The sequence below is a fragment of the Salmo salar genome, chromosome ssa01, assembly GCF_905237065.1.
Source record: "Salmo salar chromosome ssa01, Ssal_v3.1, whole genome shotgun sequence".
Classification (NCBI taxonomy): Eukaryota; Metazoa; Chordata; class Actinopteri; order Salmoniformes; family Salmonidae; genus Salmo; species Salmo salar.
In genome coordinates this window covers 150,121,696-150,134,024 of record NC_059442.1, presented here as the reverse complement: position 1 = coordinate 150,134,024, position 12,329 = coordinate 150,121,696, and the positions used below count along the sequence as shown (strand labels likewise).

The window sequence follows — 12,329 nt, the reverse complement described above, 5'->3', positions numbered from 1 at the left end:
TCAGCTGCATACTGAGTAGCTTCTCAACTCTCTACTGAGGGACCGCCACACAGTGCACAGTTTTGTTCTAGTCCAGACTCTAAATCACCATCTACACACACACACACACACACACACACTCGTTCTCACCGTCTTTTTCTGACTATTCTGTCTTTGGACTCTTTTAATAATTTCTCTGATGAATCGCTGTTCCTTTTGGCTCTATTGTGTGTGAGCATGTGCATGTTTTCTGACAGAAAATGAAGTGAGTAAACAGAGAACAACAGTGCCATTCCTCAGTGGCACAGCACTAATCTGCCTCAGACTGACTCATTAGCACTGCATGCTAAATACCTCCCTGATTAGTTTGAATGGCAAATTAGTTATTTATTTGCCCGAATGCTACATACCCCAGTGATTAGCTTGTAGGCTAAATACCTGAGTCAATACTAAATTAGTAATCTATTAGCCTGCCCTGGATGCTAAAAGCCTGAATTATCCTTGTTGATGTGTTAGCCTGCACGCTAAGTACCTGAGTCAATACTAGAAACCTGAGATTAGCTTGATCGCTAAATACCTGAGTAGGAATCATTATAGTGAATGGATAAAAGCTGATTTATTAGCTTGGATGCTAAGCATTGGCAGTACCAAGCTGCTCTTTGTTCCCCAATTTGTCGCAGAGAATAATACCTAATGAATCATGCTCTCGCTCTCTCTCTCTCTGTGTGTGTGTGTGTGTGTGTGTGTGTGTGTGTGTGTGTGTGTGTGTGTGTGTGTGTGTGTGTGTGTGTGTGTGTGTGTGTGTGTGTGTGTGTGTGTGTGTGTGTGTGTGTGTGTGTGTGTATGTGCGTGATCGGGCTCAGTCCCGTCAGTCTAATTAGGACTTAACACAAAGAGCCGTCCAATGATGGACAAGAGCTGTGAATAACAGCCAATCAGAGCTAATCTTAATTAAGCAATCAGTGTGGGACTGGCTGCTTCTAATTCCTGAAAAGACTGTGTGTGCTTACATTATGTGTCAAACTTCACTTGATCAGATTAGATGCAACAAATACAAGTTATCATCTGTGTGGTGACACACCTGCAACCAAGGGGGTCCTAAACAATCATAACAACTTATTCATTACAAGACAGAATGACCCACTTGTCACGCCCTGACCTGAGAGAGACGTTTTTCTCTGTTTGGTTAGGTCAGGGTGTGACATGGGGTGGGCATTCTATGGGTTATATTTCTATGTTGTGTTTTTTCCTTTGATTGGCCGAGTATGGTTTCCAATCAGAGGCAGCTGTCTATCGTTGTCTCTGATTGGGAATCATACTTAGGCAGCCCTTTTTCCCTCCTGTGTGGGATCTTGTTTTTGTCAGCTCAGTAAGCCTGCAGAACGTGACGTTCGTTTTTCCTTGGTTTGTTATTTTGTTTGAGTGTTCTGAGTTACAATAAATATAAAGATGAGCACTTTCCAGGCTGCACCTTGGTCTACTCATTACGACGAGCGTCACACCACTAATTAGGAGCAGTTACTCAGGCCATTAGAAACAGTAGTAACACTGTGAATATATGGCTGCTATTTAAACACATCTGTTATGTTTTCATTTGAAATGCAGAACACCTGGAATGAGTAGGTGTGTCCAAACTTTTGACTGGTACTGTATATATATATAAATGTTTTGACTCACTTACTCATTCAAGGGTTTTTCTTTATTTTTACTATTTTCTACATTGTAGAATAATAGTGAAGACATCAAAACTCTGAAATAACACATGGAATCATGTAGTAACCAAAGAAGTGTTTATATTTTATATTTGAGATTCTTCAAAGTAGCCACCCTTTGTCTTGATGACAGCTTTGCACACTCGTGGCATTCTCTCAACCTGCTTCATGAGGAAGTCACCTGGAATGCATTTCAATTAACAGGTGCGCTTTGTTAAAAGTTAATTTGTGGAATTTCTTTCCTTCTTAATGCGTTTGAGCCAATCAGTTGTGTTGTGACAAGGTAGCGGTGGTATACAGAAGACAGCCCTATTTGGTAAAATACCAAGTCCATATTATGGCAATATCAACTCAAATAAGCAAAGAGAAACGACAGTCCATCATTCCTTTAAGACATGAAGGTCAGTCAATATGGAAATATTCAAGAACTTTGAAAGTTTCATCAAGTGCAGGCACTAAAACCATCAAGCGCTATGATGAAACTGGCACTCATGAGGACCACCACAGGAAAGGAAGACCCAGTGACCTCTGCTGCAGAGGACAAGTTCATTAGAGTTACAAGCCTCAGAAATTGCAGCCCAAATAAATGCTTCACAGAGTTCAAGTAACAGACACATCACAACATCAACATCAAAAAGGAGACTGCATGAATCAGGCCTTCATGGTCGAATTGCTCCAACTGCTTTTCAATGCTAGTAAAACTAAGTGCATGCTCTTCAACCGATTGCTGCCGTACCCTCCCGCCCGACTAGCATCACTACTCCGGACGGTTCTGATCTAGAATATGTGGACAACTACAAATACCTAGGTGTCTGGTTAGACTGTAAACTCCTTCCAGACTCACGTTAAGCTTCTCCAATCCAAAATTAAATCTAGAATCTGCTGTCTATTTCGCAACAAAGGCTCCTTCACTCACGCTGCCAAACATACCCTCGTAAAACTGACTATCCTACCGATCCTTGAATTCGGCGATGTAATTTAAAAAATAGCCCCCAACACTCTACTCAGCAAACTGGATGTAGTCTATCACAGTGCCATCCGTTTTATCACCAAAGCCCCATATACTACCCACGACTGCAACCTGTATGCTCTCGATGGCTGGCCCTCACTACATGTCCGTTGCCAAACCCACTGGCTCCAGGTCATCTATAAGTCTTTGCTAGGTAAGGCCCCGCCTTATCTCAGCTCACTGGTCACCATAGCAACACCCACCCGTAGCACGTGCTCCAGCAGGTATATTGCACTGGTCATCCCCAAAGCCAGCACTTCCTTTGGCTGCCTTTCCTTCCAGTTCTCTGCTGCCAATGACTGGAACGATTTGCAAAAATATCTGAAGTTGGAGACTTATATCTCCCTCTCTAACTTTAAGCGTCAGCTGTCAGAGCAGCTTACCGTTCACTGTACCTGTACACTGCCAATCTGTAAATAGCACACGAACTACCTCATCCCTATATTATTACTTACCCTCTTGCTGTTTTGCATCCGAGTATCTCTACTTGCACATCATCATCTGCACATCTATCATTCAAGTATTAATGCTAAATTGTAATTATTTTCACCCCTATGGCCTATTTATTGCCTACCTTCCTACTCTTCTACATTTGCACACACTGTACATAGATTTTTCCATTTTTCTTTTCTTTTGTGTTATTGACTGTACGTTTGTTTATGTGTAACTCTGTGTTGTTGATTTTGTCGCACTGCTTTGCTTTATCTTGGACAGGTCACAGTTATAAATGAGAACTTGTTCTCAATTGGCCTACCTGGTTAAATAAAGGTGAAATAAAATTTAAAAAAAAATTAAAACAGACACATCACAACAACATCAAAAAGGAGACAGCATGAATCAGGCCTTTATTGTCGAATTGCTGCAAAGAAACCACTACTAAAGGACACCAATAAGAAAAAGAGACTTGCTTGGGCCAAGAAACACGAGCAATGGAGATTAGACTGGTGGAAATATGTCCTTTGGTCTGATGAGTCCAAATTTGAGATGTTTGGTTCCAACCACCGTGTCTTTGTGACACGGAGTAGGTGAACGGATGATCTCTGCATGTGTGGTTTCCACCGTGAAGAACGGAGGAGGAGGGGCTGCTTTGCTGGTGACTCTGTCTGTGATTTCTTTCGAATTCAAGGCACACTTACCCAGCATGGCTACCACAGCATTCTGTAGCGATAGCCCATCCCATCTGGTTTGCGTGTAGTGGGACTACCATTTGTTTTTAAAAAGGACAATGACCCACCTCCAGGCTGTGTAAGGACTATTTGACCAAGAAGGAGAGTGATGGAGTGCTGCATCAGATGACCTGGCCTCCACAATCACCCAACCTCAATCCAATGTAGATGTTTTGGGATGAGTTGGACAGCAGAGTGAAGGAAAAACAGCCAACAAGTCTCAGCATATGTGGGAACTCCTTCAAGACTGTTGGAAAAGCATTCCAGGTGAAGCTGGTTGAGAGAATGCCAAGCGTATGCAAAGCTGTCATCAAGGCAAAGGGTAGCTACTTTGAAGAATCTCAAATATAAATTATATTTTGATTTGTTTAACACTTTTTTGGTTACTACATGATTCCATGTGTGTTATTTCATAGTTTTGATGTCTTCACTATTATTCTACAATGTCTCTTTCCTTTCTCCTTTCTTCTCCTCTCCTTTCCTTTCCTTCCCTCTCCTTTACTCTCCTCCCCTCTCCTTAACTCTCCTCCCTTCTCTTCTCTTCTCATCTCCTCTCCTCTCCTCCCTTTAAGACCCTGTTCCCCATAGTAACTGTTGTTTAGTGAGCCAGTCTATTTCTGACTAGACTACAGAGTATCATACACACCCAGTACTGCTCTGCTGTCCTTTCAGCTTTATTTCTGCACACACACACAGGATGCTTATATAAACAGAGCATTTTAGTTTTCAGAGATTTCTTCATGGGCCAAACAGGGAGCCACATTGATGAATGTATTATATCTGATAACAGTCACACCCACAACTAGAATCTCTCTCTCTCTCTCTCTCTCTCTCTCTCTGTGCCCTTGAGCTCTGTGTGTCCCCACTCATGCTGAGGGTGAGCGTGTGTGTGTGTGTGTGTGTCTGTGTGTGTGTATGCCCTTGCGTGTGTGTGTGTGTGTGTGTGTGTGTGTGTGTGTGTGTGTGTGTGTGTGTGTGTGTGTGTGTGTGTGTGTGTGTGTGTGTGTGTGTGTGTGTGTGTGTGTGTGTGTGTGTGTGTGTGTGTGTGTGTGTGTTTGTGTTGCAGGCATTGTTGGCAGCAGACATCCAGAGAGGAAGGGAGAACAAAGAGAGAAGCTCCTTAATGAGGCCTACTGCCGCAAAAACTAAACTAGGCCAGCTTTCCCAGCCCAGCGAGAGAGTGTGTGTGTGTGTGTGTGTGTGTGTGTGTGTGTGTGTGTGTGTGTGTGTGTGTGTGTGTGTGTGTGTGTGTGTGTGTGTGTGTGTGTGTGTGTGTGTTTGTTTGTGCCAAAGAGCCGCAGTGAGGACACACACACACACAAACAGAAAAGGAGCATTGCATTCTGAGCCAGCAGAGGCACTGGAGGTCATATCCAATCACATCAACCCAACTAACAGGAGGTATCAGTAATACTATATTATAATTCATGAGGAATGTGAAGAATGAAAAACCAACAGTGAATTCCTGGCAAGCACCAAAAAATATGTTTTGGATTATCCTCAACAGTAAGATCATTGAACAATGTTCCATTCCACTGACACGCAGGTGCTGGTATGAAACTGTTATGAAAGTTGTATTGTCAATTTGTTTTGTATTTAAAATGCCACTTTAAAACATGTACATGACACAGCAACAAAATGTCCTCATGGGGACAATAAAGTCAGTAAAGTAAAGTACACACATGAAACTGCCTGCGCAGGTATGCCCTAGTGTGTGCTACTGTGCCATGTAGCCCAGGTAACTCACCGCTCTCTGTCAGGCCCTGGTGTATACTCCAGTAGTTCTGCAGACACTGTAATTCCTTCTTCATGGCTCTCTTACAGCGACAATCGTAGAGCGACGAGTCCTGTAGGACCTCTATGGCCCCCTGGCACTCTCTGCCAGCCAGCATGGTCTGGCGGTCCCGCGCCCCGCCTGACAGGCACTGGCGCATGATCCTGTAGCTGGAGCTGCACTGGCTGTCCCCGTTACACAGCTCTAACGCCCGCACGCAGTCCAGCGGCTCCCTCCATCCATGCCCCCCCACACACACCACACACACACACCCTGCAGCGGAGAGAGAAGAGGAATAATGATTAGTCATAATGTTAACAATAGTTAACCCTGACCCTAACAACCCACGCACACAGCGTCTGGCGGCAAAATGTCATCATTATATTCATTTTAACGATTAACTTTAACCACCACATCCTACACCCACACACACACAGATACACAGCACACACTCCATCTGGGAGATTATTAAATATGATCTATATACTACATTAAATATAATCTACTTAAAAAAGATTTTCTAGCTACATTAGAACAATGTTTTTTCTAATTGCTCTGTTTGTTCATGCTGGTGTAAAAAAATATAACATTTTCCCCCAAGGTCAAAGCTAGAAAAGAACAGCCAAAGGTGTGTGTGTGTGTGTGTGTGTGTGTGTGTGTGTGTGTGTGTGTGTGTGTGTGTGTGTGTGTGTGTGTGTGTGTGTGTGTGTGTGTGTGTGTGTGTGTGTGTGTGTGGTAGCAGTATAGCAGAGAGATCATTCCAGATTCAAGTAGAAATTTGACGTTTTTGCAGGTCCCCAGGAGGTCGGGAGACGCAGTCAGCCTTGTGCATAAATACATGATGTCGGGAGATTAAGTCAGTTTACTAGTCAAAAATAGACGTTTATCTAAGGACATCAAACACAGTGATATCTTGTTGAGTACAGAGCTGGCTGCAGGCTGTTTACAGGGGAGTTCTGTGTTTATGTCATCATCAGTAAAATCACCACTGTCAAATATTGTCTGGGGCAGTAACCTCTCATCCATCCTCCTCTCATCTCCCTTTATCACCTCATGTCCATCCTCATCTCCTCCATCCTCCTCTCATCTCCCTTTATCACCTCATGTCCATCCTCATCTCCTCCATCCTCCTCTCCTCTCCCTTTATCACCTCATGTCCATCCTCATCTCCTCCATCCTCCTCTCATCTCCCTTTATCACCTCATGTCCATCCTCATCTCCTCCATCCTCCTCTCCTCTCCCTTTATCACCTCATGTCCATCCTCATCTCCTCCATCCTCCTCTCCTCCATCCTCCTCTCCTCTCTCTTTATCTCCTCTTGTCCATCCTCATCTCCTTCATCCTCCTCTCCTCTCCCTTTATCTCCTCTTGTCCATCCTCATCTCCTCCATCCTCCTCTCCTCAACCCTTATCTCTTCTTGTCCATCCTCATCTCCTCCATCCTCCTCTCCTCCATCCTCCTCTCCTCTCTCTTTATCTCCTCTTGTCCATCCTCATCTCCTCCATCCTCCTCTCCTCTCCCTTAATCTTCTCTTGTCCATCCTCATCTCCTCCATCCTCCTCTCCCTTTATCTCCTCTTGTCCATCCTCATCTCCTCCATCCTCCTCTCTTCTCCCATTATCTCCTCTTGTCCATCCTCATCTCCTCCATCCTCATCTCCTCTCTCTTGATCTCCTCTTGTCCATCCTCATCTCCCTTTATCTCCTCTTGTCCATCCTCATCTCCTCCATCCTCCTCTCCTCTCCCATTATCTCCTCTTGTCCATCCTCATCTCCTCTTGTCCATCCTCATCTCCCTTTATCTCCTCTTGTCCATCCTCATCTCCTCCATCCTCCTCTCCTCTCTCTTGATCTCCCCTTGTCCATCCTCATCTCCTCCATCCTTCTCTCCTCTACCCTACTTTCTCCTCTTCTATCCATCCCCTCCTGTCCTCCCATCCTCTCCTTTCCACTCCTCTCACTCTCTCCTAGCACTATCCTCTCCTCCTCTTCTCTCCTCCCCCTTCTCTCACTCTCCCTCTCTCTCTCTTTCACCTCTTCCAGTCTCTCTCCTCTCACTCTTCCTCCTCTCCCTCTTCTCTCTTACCCTATTTTAAATCACCTCAAAACATAAAGCTATGACAACAAAGGGTGAAAATGCCTATCATGTAAATATAGGAAAACATCATAAACTTCTAGATTTGTTAGTAATGCGTTCTAGATTAATCTATAAAACACTCATAGGATCACACGGTGGCCGACTGGACAGACAAACAGGCAGCACGCTGAGGGCTGAAAAGTGACAGACCATAGTCTCGCGCCACTACCGTGAACAGATTTCAGCACCAAGGACAGCTCTGCCGCGCGAGCCGAGTCCTCAGGCACAGCCGCAACCAGATTTATACACGCAGGAGCACACATACACCCACACACGCACACACTTGAGCAAGCAGCTGAGGCGGAGGGAACATGCCCCATGCTCTGTCCCTTTGACCGTCAGATCCTACCAGAAGGGAGAGCTTGTACGTCATCACACTCCAAAGAACTATTGTGCTACGCAAAACCCCAAATCACTTTCAGATGCTTACTATGTCTACGTGAGGTCATATAATTGTAAATGATTAGGTTATACTTTCTTAAAACCTTAACCAGCAGCAGCAAGGCACCAGGTGGAGGCATGACTGCTTTTAGTTATATCCTTAACTGAAATGTTGGTCGTGGAGTGGATGCCCTCTTATCCGTGTGTGTGTGTGTGTGTGTGTGTGTGTGTGTGTGTGTACTCACCCAACAGAACCAGCACGCTGAGAAGGTTCAGCAGAATCATGGCAGGTTCCAGAGCAGTAATCCTGAAGTCACGAGTCGAATGCGAGCTGTCCGGTTCAGCCGTTAACGGCTAAATAAATAGGTAAATCGTTAAAACAGAGACACATCTCCAACACTGCTCCTCGCCGGTTAATAATCCAAAAACCAGAGCCGCGCCAGACGAACCCAGAAACACACACACGAACTCAGGTCTTCATTTGAAACCACACACACATATAGTAGGTTACACAGGCACGCACAAACGCACTCACACACACACTCTGACGGAGTGTTTTCATGTGAAATGGACTGATAACGTTAACATCCTCTCTGGAAGGAGCAAGAGTTGGAAGAAAAGTTCCCCGCTAATAACAGCTGTCCTTGCGAAACAGGACCCGCCGCGGAGCCAAGAACCTGTTCGCTGGCTGTCCCGGTATCCGTTAAAGGGTTCGAGAGTGCCCTGTTCCGGGCCAGGAGAGGGATGGTCTCTCTGACATCGACTGGCTGATCCCGTTAAAAACGCTGTCTTCTTGACCATGAGCCAACGCATTCAAACTTTCCAGTGTTAGTGTGTGATAGAGGAAGGTGCGCGCGCGTGTGTGAGCTAGAAAGAGAAAGAAAAAGAGAGATGGAGAGAGAGGGACAGAGAGGACGTCAGACAGCAGTATGCTATTTCTAACTAGGTGGTTCTTCCGGACTCGTGGAGGCAGCTGATGGCTGTTTAATACAGATGTCCTTAAATCAATTAAACTTCCGAGACCGGGAGTGTGTATGTGATGGTGGTACACCCTCCAACCCGGGTAGACAGTTACCCGGTAATAGATATAGCGGAGAGTTCTAATTCACTCCAGAGCCTGTCTGCCCGCCTTTCCGTTACAGCGGGAGAAAAGCAGCTCGTGTTCGATCATGGGAAAACTCTTTCTTTCTTTCTTTCTGTCTGTCTGTCTGTCTGTCTTTCTTTCTTTCTTTCTTTCTTTCTTTCTTTCTTTCTTTCTTTCTTTCTTTCTTTCTTTCTTTCTTTCTTTCTTTCTTTCTTTCTTTCTTTCTTTCTTTCTTTCTTTCTTTCTTTCTTTCTGTCTGTCTGTCTGTCTGTCTGTCTGTCTGTCTGTCTTTCTTTCTTTCTTTCTTTCTTTCTTTCTATCTTTCTTTCTTTCTCTCCCTCCCTCTCTTTCTCTCTAACTGAAGTTGCATTTCGGCAAGTTACCGCGAACGATATGAGAGTAACGGTGTTTTACACAACACACACTCACTCAAACACTATCAGGCCTATACACACACACAAACAGACATACACACACTGGTTTTATAGAGAACCGAGACCGTGCGTGACCTGGGGTGTAGGGCACTCATCAAAGCGAGTGAGGCTAATACACACAAACAAACACAAACACACACACACATTATAGAAACATCCCCACCAAATTCCGCTGGTTTAAGTAAGAGATATCTGGGGGGGGGTTGGGGGTTTATCTAGTATATGCTAGATATAAGACAGACACTTCAAAACTTTATTCCTTTATTTATTATTTGACTGTCTGTTATGCCATTTATGAATGTGTTATGCAATGCGTTTCTCTGGGGCCAAATTCTATATTATATCAAATCATTTATATTAAAAAAATGATATACCTACATGGGTCCTAATATTCAAAATCAAATAGCAATATGATCCATGGCATAACCATCTTAAAACAATTCCATATGTTAGCTTATGAGTTAAATCATTACCAATATTACTCTCTCTCTTCTCATCACTCTCTTTCCTCACTAACATCATATCACTCTATTTCTCTTTCTTATTATATCTCTCTCTCCTCTCTCTTTCTATTTCTCATTATCTCTCCCTCTCCTCTCTCTTTCTATTTCTCATTATCTCTCCCTCTCCTCTCTCTTTCTCATTATTTCTCCCTCTCCTCTCCTCTCTCTTCTCTTTCTCATTATCTCTCCATCTCATCTCTCTTTCCCATTATCTCTCCCTCTCATCTGTCTTTCTCTTTCTCATTATCTCTTTATCTCCTCTCTCTTTCTCTTTCTCATTATTTCTCCCTCTCCTCTCTCGTTCTCTTTCTCATTATCTCTCCCTCTCGTCTCTCTTTCTCATTATCTCTCCCTCTCATCTGTCTTTCTCTTTCTCATTATTTCTCCCTCTCCTCTCTCGTTATCTTTCTCATTATCTCTCCCTCTCATCTCTCTTTCTCTTTCTCATTATCTCTCCCTCTCCTCTGACTTTCTCTTTCTCATTATCTCTCCCTCTCCTCTGTCAATCTCTTTCTCCCTCTCCCCTCTTTCTTTCTTTCTCCCTCATCCCTCTCCTCCTCTCTCCCCCACCATCTCTCTCTCCCCCACCCCTCTCTCCCTCCTCCCTCTCTCCCTCTTTCCTTCAGAGTGGAAGACAGTGGGGTCAGTCCCAATGAGCCGGACCTTTAATTTAATTACCCAAGCGGGCAGAAAGACAATTAAGTCTAATGAATAATTAAGGCTGATTAATGAGCTGAAGTTAAAGGATACATCAGTGATAATGATGGAGTGATGTTAAATGGGCACGTTAGATGCCCTGGGGCTGTTTGAGCTTAAGGGCACAAGGGCAGGAGATGGTACCTGGGATCTGAAACTAGCTTACTGATTAATCACATACAATGTATCTGCCGATCCAGGATTTGAACAAGCAACCTTCTGGAGGAGAGGAGATTGTTTTACACATTGGGTAATACAACTCTCTCTCTCTATGCCAGTACCATTATAAGAGCAGAAGGATAGTTGTCTCCTTCTCAGTGTGTTCTAATCTTCAAGGTCTTTTCTCTCTGTTCAGCAGAGGATGCTACAGATAGGATCTTAATTTGAGCCAGTTTGCTACAGCAGGAAAATAATCTTTCAGCAACAAGACATTTGAATTATTATGTGGATTATAATTAATGGACATTTTTGTAGGGGTTGATACATTTGGGAAAATCAAGTCTGAAATTTCTAAGTGCAAACTTCAAAAGCCTTTTTAAACCTCAAATGCACTACAAGTTTAAAATGTCCTGCATTGCAGGAAAGTTCTCCAGCAACAGGGTGGTCAAATTAAGATACTACATCTGTATAGGACTATCAATACATCCAGTGCCTATACCGACTGCTATAGCACTTAGATCAATACAGCATGTGTATCAGTGCATTTGGAAAGTATTCAGACCCCTTGACTTTTTCCACATTTTGTTACATAACAGCCTTATTCTAAAATGGATTAAATCGTTTTTTTCCCTCTGATCAATCTACACACAATACCCCATAATGGCAAAGCAAAAACAGGGTTTTACATTTTTCTGCAAACATATAAAATAAAATAAACTGAAATATCACATTTACATAAGTATTCAGACCCTTTACTCAGTACTTTGTTAAAAGCACCTTTGGCAGCAATTACAGCCCTGAGTCTTCTTGGGTATGACGCTACAAGCTTGGCAGACCTGTATTTGGGGAGTTTCTCCCATTCTTCTCTGCAGATCCTCTCTAGCTCTGTCAGGTTGGATGGGGAGCGTCGCTGCACAGCTATTTTCAGGTCTCTCCAGAGATGTTAGATATGGTTCAAGTCCAGGCTCTGGCTGGGCCACTCATGGACATTCAGAGATTTCTCCCAAAGCAACTCTGGCATTGTCTTGGCTGTGTTCATATTGTCGTTGTCCTGTTGGAATGTGAACCTTCGCCTTTGTCTGAGGTCCTGAGCGCTCTGGAGCAGGTTTTCATCAAGTATCTCTCTGTACTTTTCTCTGTTCATCTTTCCCTCTATCTTGACTAGTCTTCCAGTCCCTGCTGTTGAAAAACATCCCCACAGCATGATGCTGCCACCACCATGATTCACTGTAGGGATGGTGCCAGGTTTCCTCCAGACGTGACGTTCAATCTTGGTTTCATCAGACCAGAGAATC

At 43.9% G+C, this 12,329-nt stretch overlaps 1 protein-coding gene across 1 annotated transcript in view; it reads right to left on the bottom strand.

Moving 5' to 3' along the window:
* LOC106568017 (GDNF family receptor alpha-2) overlaps positions 1–9,125 on the bottom strand; it is a 74,705-nt gene extending 65,580 nt beyond the window's left edge. Inside the window, exons 1-2 of the mRNA XM_014138011.2 lie at positions 8,404–9,125; positions 5,614–5,913 (exon numbers count right to left, since the gene is read on the bottom strand). Of these exons, the coding sequence (XP_013993486.1) occupies positions 5,614–5,913; positions 8,404–8,443 (340 nt within the window). The 5' untranslated portion in view covers positions 8,444–9,125. The remainder of the gene's footprint in view (positions 1–5,613; positions 5,914–8,403) is intronic.
* Between the last annotated feature and the right edge of the window lie 3,204 nt (positions 9,126–12,329).